A 22,335-nucleotide genomic window follows, 5' to 3' on the forward strand; every position below is an offset into this window, starting at 1 on the left:
TGGTGAAACCGTCTCTACTAAAAATACAAAAAAATTAGCCGGGCACAGTGGTGCACACCTGTAGTCCCAGCTACTCTGGAGGCTGAGACAGAATTGCTTGAACCTGTGGAGGCAGAGGTTGCAGGGAGACAGTGAGCCGAGATCACGCCCCTGCACTCCAGCCTGGGCAGACTCTGTCTCAAAAAAAAAAAAAAAAAAAAAAAAGACAAAAATGCGGCCCTGACTTGGAGGCAGCTAGTACATGGCAGGTACTAAGCTCAATGAAGCTGGTCTGTTAGCTTTGAAATCAGAATGACCCTGAGATCAGTTTCCAGCTGATACTGCAGAGGGTCAGGTGATAACGCTCTTCAGAGCACTCCAGCAGAAACTGGTTTTGAAAAACAAAAAGTTCCCTCTTCTTCAGGGCTTTCCTGGCAGCAACTTCAGTGACCAATGCAGGCAGAAGGGAGAGGCTGACGGGGAAGTGGCAATACTATAAAGACCCAGCCTATTCACCTGGCTCACAAGATGCTTCCTGGCTCATAAAACACTCCTTGGTCCGGTATCCTAGGGAAGATTCGTCATGTATGTACACACATGTACATCTACACACAAGTATATATGACATTACCTTGATAATTACTCCATATATTTAAACTGGCATTAAACTAGGGTAGGGACTGAGATTTACCCCTGAATTGACCCTCTTCCCTGTAGCTGGGCATTAAAAAAATCTTAGCTCAGTAGATAAAACTGGCCCCAGGCAGAAAGCCCTCTAAGCAGTTGTCAAGGCAACAAACCAAACACCCCCATCAATGAGGGGATAGGGCCTCCCTGTGTCAGGTTATTTAAGCAAATGGAAGCTACAAGCATTTCTCTGAAAATTCAGCCACAGGCCCTACTCCTTTCCAGTAGCATTAAGAAGTCTCATATTAATAAATATCAGTAGCCTAAACTTTGCCAGACAAATGCTCTATGCAGACATTCCCTCTACTTTGTTTTCTAAATGCAAAATGGCATCGGAACCCTAGAGTCAAGGCTTGAGAAGACATATTTCTGTCAGTGAGGTACAGCTGGGGTCCTTCGTGGAAGGCAGGTCTCACCCCCCTGGAGGCAGGGGGCAGAAGCATCACACAGATCAATGCCGTGGTCAAAGAAACAAGCAGTCTCGGTGGAAGTTAAAGGATTTATTGATGTGTTTAAAATGTGTACATTCTCCACAGATCATATTAAGGAGTTTGTAGGTGAAGTTTAATCTGTGCATAGTGGGTGGAGACATGAATAGGGTCAAAGGGGAGGAAAAAGGAAAAAAAAAAGTCACAGAAAAATAAAAATACACCACAGGTTACCAGAACCTTCAGATTTAAAAGAAAAAGCAGAAGCAGAAGCTGTGGGCATCAACATCAACTGTACAAGCATTACAGAGACTCATGTGAAGAAAACACAATTGTTCAAAGCGCTCCACAGTGTCCACAGACTCAGTTTCAGGGACAGCCTGGACTACTTTCCTTTCACACAAACAAACCTCCCCGTGTTCTCTCCTGGGCCAGCGGCCGCCTCCTTGGTGTGGTCTTCTCTGAGTGAACGTCACAGGGTCGGTGACAGGAGGGGTGGAGGTGAGGGGACAAAGTGGAGGCCGAGGGTCAGTGCCTTTGGAGAAAGTCCAGAGAGGAGGGGCCTGCACATCTGGACAGTTGGAAGGAGAAGTGAACAGTAAAAAGCTACGGCAGGTAAATAACAGACAGCGAAGAATGTCAAATACAAGCTACAGGCTAATCTCTGTGGAAGCACTGGATTCTGAAGGAAAGCAGCAGTGGACACCCTCATCTGTATACAGCAAGCTCTCTAGAAGACGCTGGAATGAAATGCCTTTAACGTCCTTGGTGACGGGACTTTTATGGAGACACAAAGGTAGCCATCCAGCTGTGGAAACACTGGACTTTCACATCATTTTGCTGGTCCTTTCACATCATTTTGCAAGGGTATCCTCACGTGCTTCAGTGGCCATTACAGTTCCCTATTCCACCTCATTTCTCAGCAACTTCCTGAAAGCTCATTTAAAAAGGGAATACTGCCTTTTTTTTCTTTAAATAAAAGCCAGGACAGTGAATGAGCCTGAAGAGTTGGCTTACACAACGTAACTGGAACGACAGCCTGCATATAAGTCTATTATTGAAAATCGACATTTCGCATTTATTATACATTGACAGCATGTGTCAGACGATACAATCGAAGTGGGGTGTCTGATTAATTTAAAAAAGAAAACTACATCAAATATCTGCAATAGATCATTTTTTTCTTTTAAGGTTTATATATCATATATTGTTATATTAACATTTTCACCCATTTAAAAGAATGGAAATTGCAGTTCTACAGTAGTACTTTATATAGTCCTACAGTCCAGGAGGTCGGGATGTCGGACGCAGCCCCTGGCAGCAGCTGCTGGTCGGCACTCAGTCGACATCGTGGGATCTTCTGGCCTGCCTGCACCCCTCCGCCAGGGCTGCCGTGCTCCCTGCCACCTAGATCTGCATCTGCTCCAGGTATTTGTAGGTAGGGTTCTCATAGCCATGGTTCTGCATCTTGTTCAGGTGACGCTCTTCTGGGGTGAGCATTGGATCAACCTGGAAGAACAAAACCTGAGGGTCACTGTGGTGTCTGGCAAGAGACCTGCACAGGGTGTTGGGAGACCTGACACATTTGCTGCACGATCCCCTGAGGACCAAATGCAGCCAGCAGCCCGTTTCCACAGGACAGGCCAAATGAGAACCGGTGGTAAAACACAGGAGAAAGAAAATAAGGGGATCAAAGAGGCAATGCTTTCGAAACGAGAGCCCTGAAAGCTTAGCCCTCACGGAAGATGACAGTCAACTGGATGTCCTAGCACCATGGTGACAAGCAAGGCTCCGCGCCACTGCTTACTACCTGGGCCAGCCAAGGCAAGCCACTCAGCAGTAGGCTAGCAAGCAGACAGTGGGACCAGGGGATCTCTGGTCTTTTTCAACTCTGAAATTCTACAGCTAGGCCAGTCTCCAGCAAGAGATAAAACCAAATAACTGGCCAGGTACAGTAGCTCATGCTTGTAATCCCAGCACTTTGGGAGGCTGAGGCAGGTGGATCACTTGAAGTCAGGAGTTTGAGACCACCCTGGTCAATATGGGGAAATCCTATCTCTACTAAAAATACAAAAACTAGCTGGGCATGGTGGCGTGCACCTGTAGTCTCAGCCAGGCAGGAGGCTGAGGCACAAGAATCACTTGAACCCGGGAGACAGAGGTTGCAGTGCGCTGAGATCACACCAGTGCACTCCAGCCTGGGCAACAGAGCAAGACTCTTTGTCTCCAAAAAACCAAAACCAAAAACAAACAAAAAAACACAAATAACTAAGACCAGAATCTGCACTAATTTCCCAGGGCTCACTAAGGTACTTACTGTATTTATATTTAGGGATCAAGGGACTCTGGACATCCCCACTATTCACTAAGGAATGAGTGGCAAGAGAAGTTCAGTAACCAGCAGAAGACAGAACAGAAGCAGTCTGCTTCAGCACTTTGTACATTTCCTGTTGCTCCCTTCCCCCATTAAAAAAAAAAAAAAAAAACATACCTGGAAAAAGGAACACTAAGGAAATAATCTGAGAAAAGAGTTTTCACCCTCTGTAGCATAAAATGTTCACACGACTTTCTGACATTCATAGCCAAAGCCCAAACTAATGTTGAAATTTGGCAACAGCTCCTTGTGGCAGGGGCTGATTTCCAAACACATGACTGAGCAATCCAGTGAGTAATTGAACTGATGACAGCAGCATGTCCAGTACTCGAGGAGTAAAGATGCTTATTAATTCCACAGGTTCCCGCCCCCACCCAGCCCACAGTGCAGAGCAGGCCCTCAGCAGCCCAGCTCCTCACCTCCACGATCCCGTGGCTTATGGTACCATACTGCCTCTTCCTCAGCATCACCAGGCTGATGACGATGACTGTGGCAATGGCCACTGCGATGACCAGCAGGCCAATGAGGGCACTACTACTCAGACTGAAGTCCTCCCGCAGTGGGCCCACGGATTCCTACGTAACAAAGCAGATGTGGAACAAAGTCTCAGTGACCTCAGTGACCGTCTGGCAGCCGTGAGGCAAGTAACTCACTGAGGGCCACGCTCCTGGAAGGGTGAGCCCCTAAAACCCAAAGTAGCACCAAGATCCTGCTTTGCAGGGAACCACTCGTATGCGGAGAACGCCCACTCTTCCCAATCTCCATGGAGATTCTAATTTTTTTTTTTACATTCAAAATTATTATAGGAACTTGATAACATAATCAACGTGATGTGAGGTACTTGTCAAAAATTTTAGAGTTTATAACACATAAGTAAACATTTGAGAGCATACCAGTTTGATTTATAAATATTAAAAAAATAAAATTTAGCAAACTTTTTTTTTTTTTAAAGAGATAAAGGTCTTGCTTTGTTGGCTAGGCAGGAGTGCACTGGCTATTCACAAGTGCAATCATAGCACACTACAGCGTCCTGAGATCAAGAGATCCTCCTGTTTCAAATTCCCAAGTAGCTGGGAATATACGTACATAATGTAAATGCACCTTTACATTTATGAATGAAAAATCTCCTGGTATCACAATCACCTGAGTTATTCACATTTCTCTGTTGCTTATAACTACTTGCCATCTAATTTTAGCTTTCTTATCCAAAAGTATGGGAAGCTGGGGATGAGGGACCCTTATTAACTCAGGCATCTCTCCTGCTTTCTACTTGAACTGAGAAGGTCCAGAGGACAAATATCTAAGACTGACAGGAAACCTTAGGTTCTGGAGCTAAGCACGTACCCGCTCTTCCTCAAGGCCTCCAACTCTCTCGGCATTGAAAATCATTTCCTTAACATCCAGAGTCTCGTCGATGACCTGAAACAGCCATGAGAATGTCGGCAGTGAGCAACGGGGTGAACGGGGAGTTCAGTATTTGCTGCCTCCTTCCTCTGCTACCTGCTGCTTGATGGAAGGAAGCAGGTACCTGTGGGACCCCCATTAACCAACCAGTTCTGTCACAGCCTTCCAAATCCACTCCCCAAAGCCCTAATGAAGGGGCAGGTATGGAGGGAAGACTATATTATGGCAGCTGGTCCTATATGTGTTTTCCTTCAAGTAACCGTTGTGGAGACGTATTTCAGAACACATTGCCAAAAAGCCACATTTAGGCCTGGTGCGGTGGCTCACGCCTGTAATCCCAGCATTTTGGGAGGCCAAGGCAGGCGGATCACGAGGTCAGGAGATCGAGACCATCCTGGCTAACATGGTGAAACCCCGTCTCTACTAAAAATACAAAAAATTAGCCTGGCGTGGTGGCGGGCCCAGCTGTAGTCCCAGCTACTTGGGAGGCTGAGGCAGGAGAATGGCGTGGACCCAGAAGGCGGAGCTTGCAGTGAGCCGAGGTCGTGCCACTGCACTCCAGCCTGGGTGACAGAGCAACACTCCCCTCTCAAAAAAAAAAAAAAAAAAAAAAAGCCACATTTAACTATCAAACTCAGTTGAGGATAATCCAGAACTATAAATGATAGAAAATACTAGGTGAATAAAAGGGGGTATAAACCTAAGGCAGTGTAAGAACAAAACCCAACACTAATCCAAGTATTAACTCTACTCACTTGAAAATGGCCTCTAACAGGTTATTCTTATCTTTAGTCGTAAATTATTTTCCTACTCTATAGCAAGAGATGAGCTACTGCTGAGAAGGGCTCTTTAATCCTTTTCATACCCAGATGCTAAACACCACGGCCAGTCTGTGGGAGTCGTTGGAGCCCTCCAACCTTCTACCGTGTGGAAAATGAACAGACGTGCACCTGGAAGCATCTGACATCAGGTCACTCACTCTAATGAGTCTCAAAAGTAAAGCATGTTGGGCAGAAGAAAGAACCGGCTCACCATGTTTTCATCCACTTTATTCTTACTGTTAATCACTTTCTCTTCGGCACCGATCAGTCCCCCATCCTGCTCTCCCACTCCAGATCCTGTGTGGAGAGAGATCACGGCTGAGTTCCCAAGGACGGCCCATCTCACACCCATGGCACAGAAGCAGCAAACTCCCTCCTGAGGGCCAGTGAGCCCCTCCCACGCACCTCCCCCCGCAACTCATCTGCCACCGCGTTCACATGTCTGAGGGTGCCCTGTGCTCTCTGAAGATGAATGAGACAGGCATTTGCAGAGACTGATGGGTATAATGGAGGAGGAGGGAGTGCTTACTTGTCTCCAACTTGGGAAAATGAAATGCAAGCCTTCAGAGAAAATGTTTATTGTAAGATACACAGAAGTGGAGCCCAGAGGCATCCTAGCATGGGAAACACACACCACCATTATAGGAGAAATGACTGAGTACCTGCTACCCACACCCGGCTGCCACAGCACCCATCCTAACAACAACCTGCACATTTGCCTTGGACATAGTAGGTAAAGCCACAGGGAATTCATTCTGCCTCAAATCCCCTCCCCAACCTAAACTCTTATTTTTCCTTAGAGTTTCAGTTGGTCCTGGGGAGGTTCCCAGGTGATGGCATTTATAATCACAGTTTGTCATTATGGATTTCTTCTTGCATCTCCCATCACGCTGAATCCCTCTCAGTGCCGGGATCCTAGATGCTCATATCCTAAGTGGCTATTAGAAGATAAACAGGAAGGAAGCATTCCATCTATAGGGAGAATTCTAATATCAGCATGGAAAGCACACCTTTCTCTAAACGGAGCAGCAAGAATAGCAACTCTCTTCTTGCCAAGGTCAGACACTGCCTGAGCAACATCACTCATGTGTGGTGCTCCGAAGGACAGTATCCAAATACGCAGCACGACGGTGCAGCACAGACCCAGGGAGGGAACGTGAGAGGCGGTCCTCTATTTTTAGTTCCAAAGCATGTGATTTCTAGCTATCAGAATAACATACAGTTCAACATAAATGTCTGTGATATGAGCCTTTTATAACTAGATCAACCTGACAGTATACCTGGCATTCTAAGGTAACTACCTGCAAGTGAGATTTCAACATGAGGACACGCAAAACACTGCTGTCCCTGGGCTCGTCAAAGGCAGGTAATGGCACAAGGCACAGCCACAGCAGAGCTTCTGCCTCACAACTAGACTTGTTCTTAACACACAGCAATTTGTAACAGCTTCCCCAGTTGCTGAACTTGGAGGCTAGCTAACACAATGCAGTCAAAAATGATGCAATTTTTCTAAAGCTTCAACTTTAAAGATGTCCACGACTTGATTCTAGTTAAATCAGAGCCAGCTTTTGTCTCAAAATGCCCATGAAATAGCAATACTGCACTCCAACTATTTGAGAAAGAGGGATCTGGAAGGGTATTGCCTCAGCAAGGATGCTTATGACCAAGCCCAATCAATCATAATTCTGAGCTCCTTCCATGTTGCTCTCTCGCAGAATTTTAAAGGTCACATGGGCAGGATTTTATTCAAAAAGCAATGTGGCACTAAGCCAACTAAAGGCTTACTGTCGCTGGACACAGTGGCTCATGCCTATAATCCCAGCATTTTGGGAGGCCAAGGCGGGTGGATCGCTTGAGTCCAGGAGTTGGAGACCAACCTGGACAACATGGCAAAACCCCATCTCTACTAAAAATACAAAAACAAACAAACAAAAAAACTAGCTGAGGGTGGTGGCATGCACCTGTCACCCCACCTACTTGGGAGGCTGAGGTAGGAAGACTGCTTGAGCCCCAGAGGAGGAGGTTGCAGTGAGCCAAGATAAACAAGTGACTTCAAGACACCAAAGTTAGTGTTTAAATTGTCCCAACAGTTAAGTATAAAGGCAAAAGCCGGTTAAACTTCTAGAAAACTCATCTTTCTCAACATCTCAGTTATGCTGTTGAAAGGAATGTCGGCACATTCATCCCCAAGAATAGGCATATCCAAGTAGAATAAAATAAAGCATCTATGCGTAGGTCATTTTCAGAAGATTCAAATCACACTTTTGTGTTCTGAGAACAACCTGTGGCGTAAAGCAGAACACCAGCTTCTTAGCCAGGCAACACCATTTGGCCCATCCATAAGAAGTCTGCCAAAGCCAAGGGCGGGCTCATACAACACATTATGAACAAGAAATGCTGAAATGATTCGCAATGACTGGGCCGCCCACCCACCTGGGGGATCCCGTGACACCAACAGCTTAGGTAATAAAATCACATGGGCTTGGAGGACAGAGAACTGGGTTCAAATCCTGGTTCCTCCACTTCTTAGAGCACTTACGTCATCACAGAAACTTCTTCAATTATGTAATATAGAAAATAAAGCTAAAAACACTACCCATCCTACAGGGACGTCCAGTGGACTAAGATCAAGTATGCAAAGCATTCCCCATAGTGCTTTACGGAGCGTGAACTGTTTTCGAAAACTGGAGACTCAGTACAGTGAGCTGGACTGTCTCCACGTGTTTGATCCATCGGCTTCTTTTTTTTTTTTTTTGAGACGGAGTCTTGCTCTGTCGCCCGGGCGGGAGTGCAATGCAGTGGCCGGATCTCAGCTCACTGCAAGCTCCGCCTCCCGGGTTCACGCCATTCTCCTGCCTCAGCCTCCCGAGTAGCTGGGACTACAGGCGCCCGCCACCTCGCCCGGCTAGTTTTTTGTATTTTTTAGTAGAGACGGGGTTTCACCGTGTTAGCCAGGATGGTCTCGATCTCCTGACCTCGTGATCCACCCGTTTCGGCCTCCCAAAGTGCTGGGATTACAGGCTTGAGCCACCGCGCCCGGCCTGATCCATCGGCTTCTGATGTTCTGAGGAAGGCTACAACTCAGGGGACATGAGACAGCTGGCACAGACAAAAGGCAAGGAGAGCCAAAAAGAAAAGACGTAAATGGGAATTGCAGAGAAAAAGAGGGAAAAGAGAGACTCTCCACCTTACTGTAAATAAGGCATATGTACACAGATACAGCAGTTCACAACCAACCTAAGTTGGAAATACTTCTAAAAATCTACCCAGATTAAAAGAGTCATGAAATCTATTTTGGCTGCTGTGCATTCTCTGACATCCCAGAGGGAAAGCTTAGCATGACCACGCAGTAACCAATGCCACAGAGACTGGCCTCGGAGTGCTGGAGTCAGGTCAGCTTGTTAGCAACATGGAGGTGGGGCTGCTCTGACTCCACCCACAGCCGCGCCGGAAGAAATGAGGTGGGGAAAGCCAGGTGATGGCATGAAACAGAACATGAAGCTTTGGACACACTGGGGAGTGGAGAGGAATGAAAGTCTTAAAGGGAACATCTTGGACAAACCAACCTTTTTTCATTGGGTGGTACAACTCCGGCTGAGTGTCTAGCAGAAAGGAAAACAATAAAAAACAAAATAAAATAGCACAAAAGGAGATTAAGAAAGAAAATGGCTTCTTTTAAAATTTCTATCTTAGAATTTCTCTATAAAGTGAACAAAAAGTACTCCTCCTTAAAAACACCATGCCTGAACTATCCCACAAACAAACCAGTAGTAAAAGCCACAGCAAATCACTGGAGGGTATCCTTGATAAGAGAGAAAAAAAGCAGGTCTGTCTTGGGCCTTTTTAGGGAAACTTTGGGAGATGCCTGCACTATTTAGCTTAGCCCACATAAATATTTTTCTTAGAAAAAAGCGAAAATTGAAGTCAGTGTTGGTTATGGTTTGCTGACAGGGAGATAAGGTCCTAGTTCAGGTATATACAAGCTGCCCTGACCCCCAATAAGCACATAAGAAGTTTTCTAAGCATGGCCACGCAACAAACCCACGGAGATTTGGGAATGGCACGGTGCCTCTTCATCTATCTGCCACTTCCTCAGATCCTGTTTTATTTCTGAAGAGTCAACTGCTCTGGGATAATTAGTTTAGAAGGCATTTCCGTTAAGGTCTGAAGGCTAACATGGATGTACCTCCATCCCCCTACTCCCAATCTGATGCCTTCCTGAGGCCTCTGTTCCAGTGCTATATCCCGTCAGGTCTGTGACTGCAGGACCAGATTGGCTTGGGTTCAACTCCTGACTCTCCACTTACAAGCTCCATGACCTTGGGCAAGTTACTTAACCTCTTTACACCTCAGAATCCCCACTTGGGGACACTCGACTATCCACCTGCGAGGGTTACTGTGAGGATGGAGAGCAGCCGCTGAGATGCTTAGCTAACGCAGGCATGTAACAAGGACTATGGCATAGCTGTGGGCCATTCTTAACATCACCCTATCAGCAGCAACAGCAACAAACAGAACTGACGAGGGGGACTACTCTCAGGGCACTGGGCTCAGCAACTTGTTTATTTCTGGAGCAGGCTCACAGCTTTTAGAGATCCTCTTAGACACTGAGAACCAGCAAGGGAAGAGGGAAGAACGTCTGCCTAGGAGCCAGAGGAACAGCTTCTTACCCCACCTCATGTCAGAGATATGACCCTGCACCAGCCCTGTCACCTCCTCAGCCTCTCCAGCACCTACCTCCCAAGACAGCTGGGCAAAGGTAACAGCCTAACAGGAAGGTGCTGTTTCAACTGCCAAGTGCCTCCCACATGTAAGAAGTGCACAAGTTGGAAGAAGTGGGGGTTTGAAGCCACCCATCTTGAAACAGGAGAATTAGTCTTAACTTCATGGTGACATTGACACCAATGATTTGAAAGCATCTAGCAGGCTCCTTGCACACAGTAGGTGTTCAATGAATCCGGTCTCCCTTCCCCTGACTCTCACAGGAACACCATCTCCCAACTCAACTTGGTTTTCAAAACATTGACTTCAATTCTCTCATTTTGTCCTCCCCCTGCTGCCCAGAAGTGGCACCGTCGCCCATACACACCTTCATTCTCAGGTAAGGCTGGGAAGGGGTGGAAGGGGTGGAACGGCGGGATCTCCTCACTCTCCTCAGAGCTCACCCGGACGTCCACAGGGGTCTCTGAGATGGAGGCAGTGAACTGGTCCACGTCTGCACGCTGCTCCTGAAGGAGCTCATCTGATGAAGACAGGGCAGGGGACAGAGAGCAGGCTTCAGAAGGGCCTGGTGTCCAGGCGCAGGATGCTCTAGAGCTCCAAGACCCACTGTGGCTCCCAGCTCCTGCCTGAAACACCTTCCCTGATTCTGTGGCACCACAGAGCCCCAGCACCAGGGACCCTAGGGCGTCGTCCCACGCACCCCTGCCTCCACCTCCACACTCCAGTTAAGTGGTATCCACAACACCACAGATTTTGGGGATTTTAAAAACTGTACATATTTAAGGTATACAATGATTTGATATACATATACACCGTGAAATGATTTCTGTAGTCAAGCGAACACACACATCACCTTTCAGAGTTACTTTTTTAAAAAATAAGAATACCCCAAATCTACTCTCGACAAATTTTTAGTACATAGTACAGTATTACTAACTACAGTCCTCACGCTGTCCATCCCATCTCTAGACGTATCCACCCCACATAACTACAACTACCGCTTCACACCCTCTGACCTACTTCTCCCCGATGCCAGTTTTCAATACTGACCACATACCATGACTCCCAGGCCTGAATTCTGGACCTACCGCCTGACCTCTGCCGCACCTAAATCCTACTTAGATCTCCGCATAACATCCAACAGAAATTTCTATCTTAACATGTATCAAGAGAGCTCCGGATTTCCTTCTCCAGCTCAGTTGGCCATGGTGCCACCATCCCCGAGCTGCCCACAGTGGAACCCTAAGTGCAATTCTTGATGCCGCTCCCCCAACCGCACACGCAGCCCTGGGCGCAGCCCCACACACTCCCCTCAGAACACATCCTAGAGACCGTCCCCAGCTGTCCCTGGGGCACTCCTTCTCCTACCCCATCACCCCTTCAGTGCACACTCCCAACAGCACTCTCCTGGATTTCTATAATCGCTTCCTGGCTGGTTTCTAATTTTAATCGACTCTACACAAAGCAGCCAAGTGAGCTTTTAAAAATTCATAATCCAGATCTAGTCTTTCCCTAGCTGAAAATCCTCTAACGGCTTCCCATTATCCTAAAATAAAAACCAAACTCCTTGATTTTGCTGACATTTCTTCCTGATCTGGTCCCTGCATCCTTTGGCCGCATCCCCTTTGCCATGTTGTAGCCACACTGATCTACTTAAATGTGATGCCTGACTTCCACCTGGGGCCTTTGTAGCTGCCGCTCACTCTGCTACCAACGTGCTCTCCCACTGTGATCTTACCATTTGGATCTCAGGCCACCATCCCCAGAGCCAGCTGCCCCCAGCAGCCGCTCTCTACCACTCTGCCCGAGTTTTAACTCTGCACAGCACTTATCACCACCTGACATTTATTTTGTTTTACTGTTTTTCTCCTATCGTCACATGAACTCCAGCAGGTACTATCTGCTTGTGGACCATTTTATTCTGCGACACACAGCAGACATAATAAAACCTGTTGAATAAATGAAGAAGATAAAGACTGGGAGAGGAAGAGGAGGTGAGAATTATATAAAATCAGGTGCCTGGAATAATCAGAATTAAGGAGGAAAATGGTAACAGGAAATCTCCTAGTCTCTTGCAATTTCATACCCCAGATATTCTTCCGCTAACGGAGTGAAGGTCAGTGAAACCCAAGGCTCCATGGCTCACAGCCAGTGCATCTGTCCTTGGTTCCTCCTTCACCTTGCCATGGAAGCTCCAGTGGATTCCAGGCTTCTGAAGCCAGGGTGTGCTAATGCCCCACTTCACACGCCTTGCTTGCTCGTGTCTCTCTACTCTTGCCTAGCTTTCACTCCTGAGCCTCTGCAACAAGTCCCACATGACCTTGACACAAACAGCTGGTACCCACCAATTTCCTCTTGAATTTCTTGGGCTACATAAGGTACTTTGTAGAGCAGAGAGAGGCTTTGGTTCCTTCTTTCTTCAATCACGTGGAGATGTGTCATCACCTGGAAGCAGAGTTAGGGTGCAGAGGTGTTGTGACTGAAAACAACTAGGCCAGGAGGGAACCTGCAGCTGGAACATCGACACAACTTCTGGAAAAACCACTTTACAAAGTATATTCTCTACAGAGTCTAGCAAAGCAACTGGTCAGGGGAAATGTATTACCCCTCACGCCATATTTACTGACTGCTAAAGTATAAGAACGTGTTCAGCCTGGGCGTGGTGGCTCACACCTGTCATTCTAGCACTTTGGGAGGGTGACACAGGAGGATCACTTGAGCCAAGGAGTTTGAGACCAGCCTGGCCAACATGATGAAACCCTGCCTCTACCAAAAATGCAAAAATTAGCCAGGCATAGTACTGTGTGCCTGTAGTCACAGCTACTTGGGAGGCTAAGGCTGGAGGATCACTGGAGCCCAGGAGGTTTAGGCTACAGTGAGCTATGACTGTGCTACTGCACTCCAACCTAGGCAACAGAGCAAGATCCTGTCTCAAAAAAAAAAAAAAAAGTGTTCAAACTGTATAATTCCCCCAGCTGATGTGAGAATTTATCTAAAGAGAGTGCTCCAAGTTAAGAGACAATTTACTAAAAAATGGCCACTAGCTACTGGATTTTCATTCGAGGCACTTAATACTAATCATATTGAGTTTAACAACAAAAAAAAGAACCCCAATTTGTACAATGCTGAACGTTCCGTAAGGTTTTGCTGAGTGAAAGAAGAGAGTCAGTCGATTTCTACCACTGGTCAGATTAGATGGGATTAAAAAAGACTGAAATTACTGGCTGAAAAGTAGACTTGGCAACACAGGGAACTATTATGGATTTTGCTTAGTGAAGCAATTGCTTAAATGATTATTGTGGTAAATAAAGAATTAGTTTATTCCTATTTAACTAAATTGTTATTTTTTGAAAAACTCATGCTGAGGTATAAATAAACCTGATTTTAAGGGGGTGATACAGGAAGACTCATCTACCACAGCTCACTGCCTTTTCTGAATGCAAAAGTTCTAAGGTTATTCATTAAAAAAAAAAAAAAAAAAAAAGCCATTAGAAGTGGTCACTATTTTTATAGCTTTTCGGGATGGAAGTGAAAGGTGACTTGGGCTAGCATCCACCCCAATGACATGGCGAGGTGTGTTGCTGTAGCTCCCATAAGCTTAAAAAGCAAAGTCATCCCTGCCTGGTTAGACCTGCAATTACCAACCTTTTCCTAAAGAGGGCGCTGGAAACCAATGGATTAATTACATGGTTGAACTGAGGCCATTAACATCAAGGGTCAACATGAGAAAAAAAGCTAAATGGAAAGATGCTTTTATTGTAGACTGACATCTCTCTGACCTTTCAAAGCAAGGATGAAAGCAATTTAATTTTATATTTGCCATTGTGTCAATCAAGGAAAGCACAAGAGTGCCTTGAAGAAAAAATGCAAATGGAGCCAAAATGCAACACCCACAGGTTCAGCAAGCGTTGTCCTGCTACACCTCCCCAGAGGAACAGATAGCTGTGTGAGAGAGGACAGTTCATACGCTCACAGAGGACAAGAACCACAGGGTGGGAGACTGGAAATTAGTGTCTCTACAGCAAACCACTGGCTATAGTATAGGGGTAAACTCATATCCAGACAAGCAGATATGGCACAAGTTACAACAGGCTGAACATCTGCAAATTTTTCTAATGTTTAGATAACAGAATAGGGAACAAGGCAGAAGGTAAGCTTTGCCAGAATTACAGCTAAGAGCAGACAGTAAGTAACAGACAGGAGAGCTGGGTTTTCTCCCCAAAGGTGTTCTAAGACGGGAAGGTTCTACTTCTCACATTACTTGGTGTGGAAGCTTGATCTCACTTGCAGGAATTCTCTATTTACTATACTGATCAAAATCTCTCCTTCCCTTCTACTCTCACACAAAACTGGCTAAAATACAACACAATAATTTAATTTTAAAACAGGAAGTTTGGAAAGTGATTAAATCTTTTCAAAAATCAAGTAGACCCCAAAAGCAAGTGAACTGTTTGAACCCGGGAGGTGGAGGTTGCAGTGAGCTGAGATGGCGCCATTGCAGTCCAGCCTGAGTGATAGAGTGGGACTCCGTCTCAAAAAACAAACAAAAAAACCCACAAAACACCTGCTCTTCACTATCTCTACACTAGCATGTGAGCTGCTCAAGGGCACTCAAGGGAGTCAGCCCGGCAGCACTGAATGCCAGTGTGGAGTCTGGCACTCAGACAGACCCCAGCTCCACAAATGGAGCAGCTCAGCTCCAATACCCCAAAGGCCTTTAGGCACGTTTCCTTTTCATCTTCACACACACACCAACTGTGGGGAAGGAGGGTTTCTGGACTGACAGGCAGCACCCGTGCAGTAAGTGAGCCCACGTACCCTGGCACTCACAATCGGCACAGCACTGTAGTTACAATATGAGAGGAAATGAAATAAGATCAGCGTTGTTACTATAAGGCCCTCTAGGAAAACTAACAGGATGGGCTACGAGACTTCCTGTTTACACGGAAGCTAGCAGTCTTGTAGGCAAGTTCATTTTTATGAATACAAGAAAGTAAAACTCAAGTTAATATATGAACACCACCAATATTAGAAATAGGAACCAGAAACAAACCTCTGTAGATGAAAGTAAAGCTGGACAAAACCTAGGAATGTAAAAGTGTCTGTCTAAACAAAAACTATACTGCACAAAACAAGAGACCAATTTTTAAGATCTGCTTGATAAATATACCTAGAAAAGAATCTTGAATATTGGTTCTGGCAATACTTAAATCAGAAATAAATAATATAAAAAAATCGGAAATTGTTTAAGTACAAAGTAGTTAATACAAAAAAGTATAAAAAAAGATGTTTTAAAAATAGTACCCTTGCAAAAACCAGCTCATGTACCCAATGTCTTCGGAAATCAAAAATCATTTTCTAAGGACTAATAACAAGTGCAACTAGCAGTCCTGTTCAACCAGTAGTGCTGTTCAACCATTAGTCAAGGCATCATGTTCCCCACTGGAAATGCCCTCACGGCAACAATTTCTACTCATCTACTGTACCTGGGATTTCATCTGGGCCGCCTTTTCTGGGTCAACAGCCAACACATGCTGGTAATGACGGATGGTATGCAGGCGATCTTTGTTTTCAGCACGGACATAACGCCGTAAGGCCTGGAGAATGCGATGAGGCTGCAAGAGAGAACAGTTGTTTTAATATCCAGAGACTAGAGAATTGAAAATAGGCAGGAAAACAAAAGCTTAAAAAGTTGTTCACTTAAGAATGTAAAGCTTAGCCGGGCGAGGTGGCGGGCGCCTGTAGTCCCAGCTACTCGGGAGGCTGAGGCAGGAGAATGGCGTAAACCTGGGAGGCGGAGCTTGCAATGAGCTGAGATCTGGCCACTGCACTCCAGCCCGGGAGACAGAGCGAGACTCCGTCTCAAAAAAAAAAAAAAAAAAAAGAACGTAAAGCTCAGCTAGGCACAAGAATGAAAGCTGTAACTCTGAAAGCTTTTTTAGCTTACCAAGTAACTAAAAAACTGTCTAGGTAAAATAGCAAAACTAAGTTCTAAAGTTATATCGGCTCCTTAATATACAGTATTTTCCAGAATCTCCAGCCCACTATTCTCTTCAGATCTGTCCTTTTTCCTGGCTCAGCCTCTGACGTCTGAATTACAAGCTAGGTAGTCTCCTGTGTCTCCCAAAGAGAGAAGACTTGAACTGGCTTACTTAAGGATGCAAATATCTTCCTAATTCTTTCCATCCCCCAAAGCAAGGCAGGTTAGTGTTAAGGGACAAAATCATTTGAGACCACTCACACAAGAGTTTCAGAAGAAATTACTTTATCCCTTTCTTCATAATCTATTTACAATGTAACTTCTTCAAAAGTCTTCATGAAAAGCATGTTTCCATTCTTTGAAAGGAAGTTCAATAACTGGATAATTACCAATCAATTTCCCAAGGTTATACTTTTCTAGTGTAAAACACTTCACATCACAGGTGGTATACACAGGCATAAAGCGATGTCATGCTAGCCGGGTGCGGTGGCTCACGCCTGTAATCCCAGCACTTTGGGAGGCTGAGGCAGGCGGATCACAAGGTCAGGAGATCGAGACCATCCTGGCTAACATGGTGAAACCCCGTCTCTACTAAAAATACAAAAAAAAAAAAAATTAGCCGGGCGCGGTGGCGGGCGCCTGTGGTCCCAGCTACTCCGGAGGCTGAGGCAGGAGAATGGCGTGGGCCCGGGAGGCGGAGCTTGCAGTGAGCTGAGATCCGGTCACTGCACTCCAGCCTGGGCGACAGAGCGAGACTCCGCCTCACCAAAAAAAAAAAAAAAAGCGATGTCATGCTTAGCATATATACACAGATACTGGAATGTAATACCTTTTCCTCCCTAATCGTCTTTTCTTAGCTTCAGCTTTGCCAGAACTTGTCATACAAATGTCACTTTTACTGACCTGAGTGTCATACACTGGTCCCCTACATACACCACCTCAGGACAGGCAGCACTAGGCGCAGGACTCATCAATGATTTGGCTCTGTCTGCGACTCACCCGTGGTGGGTCAGACTGCAAGGCAGCCAGGTAGTTCTCCAGGGCCATCCGACGGCGGTCGTTCAGCATAGCCTCCACTCGGGCCAGGTGAGTCTCCACCAGCTGCTGCTTTTCACTGGCTGCTTCCTTCTCTAAAGCTTTAACCATGGCTTGGAAGTGCTAAACCGAGAGAGCAGGAACCACATATGATTTGTGGCACCCGGAGGAAGCATAAGCAAGCAACCTTAGACCACAGTGCTTCTCCTGTCAGTGCCCATGCAAGACAGTAACAGGTTCGGAGAGTGGAGCAAGGGTAGGATCCAGTCTACTTCATTCTACCTTCCTTCTACTTCTATCAGGAGAATTACTTCCTTCTTTAAAGAGAGCAAGTTAAATCTCAGTGTCAGAGGGCTTCCTTAATATACGTATAACTGAAAGTGCTACTGCCTGCAAGCCCAAGGCCTCAATATGCACTATAAAAAAAGGAACACTGTCCTTCCCACATTGCAGCAAGGCACCAACTTCCAAACCCTGAGACCACTGACCAATGGGAGATATGTCGTAAGTTCTGTTGAAGCATTCCTGTCATTAGGTTGGTGCAAAAATAATTGTGGTTTTTGCCATTACTGTCAATAAAATCATGAAGGGCACGTTTTCTGTGAGGTATCCGGCCAGGTTTACAGGTCAGTTTAAGCCTGCTGAACTAAATTTCCCTGAACAAAATGCATTGGCTTCTGTAGGAATTAAAATTGTTAGATATTCTAAATGATCAATAAAAAAAGTTGTTAAAATTACTTTTACGGCCGGGCGCGGTGGCTCAAGCCTGTAATCCCAGCACTTTGGGAGGCCGAGACGGGCGGATCACGAGGTCAGGAGATCAAGACCATCCTGGCTAACATGGTGAAACCCCGTCTCTACTAAAAATACAAAAATCTAGCCGGGCGACCTGGCGGGCGCCTGTAGTCCCAGCTACTCAGGAGGCTGAGGCAGGAGAATGGCGTGAACCCAGGAGGCGGAGCTTGCAGTGAGCTGAGATCCGGCCACTGCACTCCAGCCTGGGCGACAGAGCGAGACTCCGTCTCAAAAAAAAAAAAAAAAAAAAAAAAAAAAAAAAAAAAATAAATAAATAAATAAAATTACTTTTAACACTTTATTAAAGTGTTAACATTTGGAGGAAAGACATTTCAGCTAAACATAAAATGATTTAAAATTTACACAATCAGTTTTGTAAAAACCAAATCAGTCCTGGAAATCGCTATCCCTATTCTTAGCCAACACTCTTCCACTGAAGGGGAGTGCAGTTTGCTGCTATGATTTTAGTTATAGTCAACAAAGTTAGAGATGAATTGTATCAGAGATCTTTATTTTCTATCCTTTGACTTTCAATTAGTCTTAAAAAAATTCAGTACTGCTGAAAAACAAGTCACAGTCTAAGATTGAAAATGGCAGAGGACTTTTGCCAGGAAAGCAGAATTAACAAGAGGCAGCTGAGCTAAGGTTACCTTCTGGCATGAATTAGGTGCGCTCTGGTGGGGGTTTGGTTTTCTTCTACCATAGGTGAGCAATACGTGAGGTGAAAAAGAAAATAGGCCAGCTGCAACTTCCTTGTAAGCCCTCACCTAAAAGGAGGCGGTGTCCAATTCTAACTTCGTTGGGAATGGGGCTCTGACCGTATTTTCCAGTGGTGAGGCTGAAGGCTATGTCCCTGGAGAAAGCATCTTACCTGGATCAGAGTCTGCCTCTCTGCTTTGGGGAGGTTCTTTGCTTGAAGCTCTGCCTCTTCCCATTCCTTCTTTACCTAGAACAAAGGTCGAAAACACTGTCAGCAGTGATTAGTGCCCTGAAACAACTCCTCCATTTTCTAAAAATACCGTCAGATGCTAAATCTAATAGGAAACTACAAAAGGAAACCAATCACATGATCCCTCATGAGCTTAGCATTGTTACTGCCACAGAAGGTTCTAGGCCTCAACTATCCTCAGATGGAGCCTCAATTCCATGACCTCTTTGTTACATAACCTTGGGTAAGTTATTTAAAAGTCTCTGTGCCTTAGTGTCCTCACCAAAAAAATTGAGGTTAATACCTACTTTTCAGAGCTGATGTGGATAAAACAATGAGCATTTTTCAAACGGTAAGCCCAGCATGGGACTGTGTGGGATTGGGGTGGAGCTTAGGCCTAGCAAGACATTCCCTTTTCAATTCTCTTTCAATCCTGAGTAAATCCAAAAGAAAAGATGCACTTTGGTGCTCCTGCTGCTCTCTTATAACCCTTTTAAAGGAAAAGAAACACCTGAGACTCAGAACCTTCCACAGACAGCAGTATCTGGCTAGCATGTATTTGGACATGTTTGTTTTCATCGAATATATTTGTATGGTTGGTCACTTTCTTCTCATGGCAAATGGTACTAGCTTTTTATTGATAACAGTGATACAAAGTTTCCTTCTTTAAAATAAAAGAAATTTTAAAGCAAGTTAATTGCCAAAAAAAAAAGAAAAAAAAGGCAGATAACGGTATAGGAAGTACTCAGCAGAGTGTCTGGGACATGCTAAGTGCTCAGAGGGTAATTATATTATTATCCAGATGCAGGTGGGGAAGAAGTCCACCCAGAAGGCAGCTCCACTGGTAACTCTCTCCTGCCTCACCAGTCCTTACACATCAGCACGACAATCTAGGAGAAGCTATTACTTTTCTTCATCTATGAGAACCATGCTACCCAGAGCCAAGTGCCATGAAGACGAAGGAATTGTCGAGGTTTACCCTGTCCATTCGGTTGCGGTGCCGAATCTCCAGCTGCTCCTTAGCCTTCTGGAAGCGAGCATGCTCATTATCATCTGCAGAGGTCTCGAAATACACATCAACATCATTGGTTGGCAGAGGAGTTGGAGGAACTGAAACAAAATTACAGAGGGAGTTCTCTTTGGGATCAGGTGCACTGTGCTCTAGGAAGAAAACTCAGCTCAGGACCTGCAGAATGGACTCAATTTGTTCTGTGGCATTCTCTAAGCGCAGGGTGCTGCTATCTGCCAAGACTTCACTTGGTTAGATTACAGTGGGCAATCTTCCTTACACAATATCCATCAACCATGTCAGACCATGCTAATACAGCAATTTATTGGCAGCTACAGCACCAATGAGGCATCTACTTAAGACCTCAGGGCTGAAAAAGAGGTGGTTTCTTCTATACCTTCCCTTCAGTGCTCGAACCCTGGAAACCTAAACAATAGCTACTTTATTGCTCATAACTGAGCATCTGAACAGAGACAAGTGCAGAAATCAGACCCTGTGGAGGCACTTTTATGCAATTCCCTATTTTTGAAGAAATTTATTCCTCAGGTACCTCCGCTCTTCTGGCTATCTTTGAGTCTTAATTTAAAATGGAAAACAGGCTCAACTGAATGTTCTTTGCATATATGCTGGGTAGAGAAAGTCCCAATCACTCCAGCTGTAATTTTGAGTTTTCAGTATCACTGAAGGACTCTCAGCGCCACCAAAGTGACAGAACCAACAAAGATAAAACTAAGTTGCTCTATTTGACAAGGACACCTTTCACCGATATGAAGATAGGGCTTTTTGATCCATGACACTGACCAACAGGGCTTCCCAAGCGTTCCCCAGAGCACAGGTCTATTGGAGCACCCCCCGACTGCTGGATGGGCATAATCTCTTATAGGGCCCAAGCAAGTGAGTGTCTGCACAATGGAATTTAGCCTGATAAGGGAAAGGACTAAGATGGCAAGTTTACTCAGTCAGCCTCCCAAGACATACCTAAGGTAATCCTTACTAGCCTAATTCATATAAGATTTCCCAAGCTGGTGTGGACTTGCTTGGTAGATTATGACACAATTTCAGAGCTAAGTGGAGAGTGAATGGCAAGATTCAACTGAGTTTTAATTCAGAAGCAAATTCACCTAATTTCTAGAATTGCATCATTTTAATACATTAAAACAACTGTATAATTGATGAATATAGTTACAAATTAGCCAGTTCAACTTTTTCTGTCGGAAGCATCTTTTATTTGCCCCTTTGTTTAATAGAACTAAAAATGACAACTAAAGTCATGAAGAATATGAGCCCTATGTAAGTTTTAAAAGGATGTCAATATCCCACTTTCAGATTAACTACATTAGAATCTATAACTTAGTAAACGCCATTCCCCAAGACACTCGGAAGCTCAGTGAAGGAGAACTTCAAGCACTGCAGTCCATCGTGCAGATCAGCGACACGTGTCTATGCTGTAAAGGTCTGAGCGCTGGAGACGGAGCTTTTGGCTCATATAGCTGGACTGGATAAAGATAACAGCAAACACAGGCTGCTTCCACCCTCCCTGGGACCAGAGTGGAGAGGACAGTGGGCTGAAAGGCTTTTTTCTGAAGACACCCTGGGTCCCCTTGGAATCACCCACTCACAAAGCCGGCACATCCGCCAGCCAGCCTCGGCCCCTTCAAAAAGGAACAAAAACGTTCCCACTGGAAGGAAACCTGATGCTTCTCAACCTGCACAGCCCCCAGGCAGAGGCCCCACAAGAGCATGAACACTGCTTCTCCGAGGCAAATCTTATCCAAGCCACAGCAAACAGGGGTTTTACAGACCTGCCCCTCCATCATGCCTCACAGCACTTCCCAGCTGACCCTTCAGGTAGAGATCCACCTCCACACTCACTGGGATTCCTCAGGCTTCAACCCAAGTTTTACAAAGTAGTAAGTCTCACAATAATTTCTATTTCTAAATCTTTCCTGAAAACGCAAAGTTTATTCACCAGGGTTCCCTAAGGACTCTTTTTATTTCACCTTTCAACTGTTACAGAATAAATCAGCTTTCCTGGAGTTGGAAGGGAAGCACTCAAAGCATTGCCATATTACATTAAGATTTGAAAGATCTTTTGGTAGAAGGAAGGAAGAGGGAACATGAAGAGATTTGAATGAAAATCCATCAGAGGTATAGCCAAATCCTTCATAGCAAA

At 45.3% G+C, this 22,335-nt stretch overlaps 1 protein-coding gene across 4 annotated transcripts in view; it reads right to left on the reverse strand.

The window, feature by feature from the left end:
• Positions 1–1,151: 1,151 nt before the first annotated feature.
• Positions 1,152–22,335, reverse strand: part of APLP2 (amyloid beta precursor like protein 2) — a 77,480-nt gene continuing 56,296 nt past the window's right edge. The window contains exons 8-18 of one of the 4 annotated variants that reach the window (XM_030917530.1): positions 20,133–20,263; positions 19,097–19,171; positions 17,395–17,553; positions 15,902–16,030; positions 12,761–12,860; positions 10,783–10,935; positions 9,260–9,295; positions 5,905–5,990; positions 4,813–4,887; positions 3,888–4,043; positions 1,152–2,603 (exon numbers count right to left, since the gene is read on the reverse strand). In XM_030917530.1, the coding sequence (XP_030773390.1) occupies positions 2,502–2,603; positions 3,888–4,043; positions 4,813–4,887; positions 5,905–5,990; positions 9,260–9,295; positions 10,783–10,935; positions 12,761–12,860; positions 15,902–16,030; positions 17,395–17,553; positions 19,097–19,171; positions 20,133–20,263 (1,202 nt within the window). In that variant the 3' untranslated portion in view covers positions 1,152–2,501. The remainder of the gene's footprint in view (positions 2,604–3,887; positions 4,044–4,812; positions 4,888–5,904; positions 5,991–9,259; positions 9,296–10,782; positions 10,936–12,760; positions 12,861–15,901; positions 16,031–17,394; positions 17,554–19,096; positions 19,172–20,132; positions 20,264–22,335) is intronic. The other 3 variants (XM_030917532.1, XM_030917531.1, XM_030917533.1) reach the window with 3 other exon arrangements.

Source organism: Rhinopithecus roxellana, chromosome 15 (genome assembly GCF_007565055.1).
Source record: "Rhinopithecus roxellana isolate Shanxi Qingling chromosome 15, ASM756505v1, whole genome shotgun sequence".
Taxonomy (NCBI): domain Eukaryota; kingdom Metazoa; phylum Chordata; class Mammalia; order Primates; family Cercopithecidae; genus Rhinopithecus; species Rhinopithecus roxellana.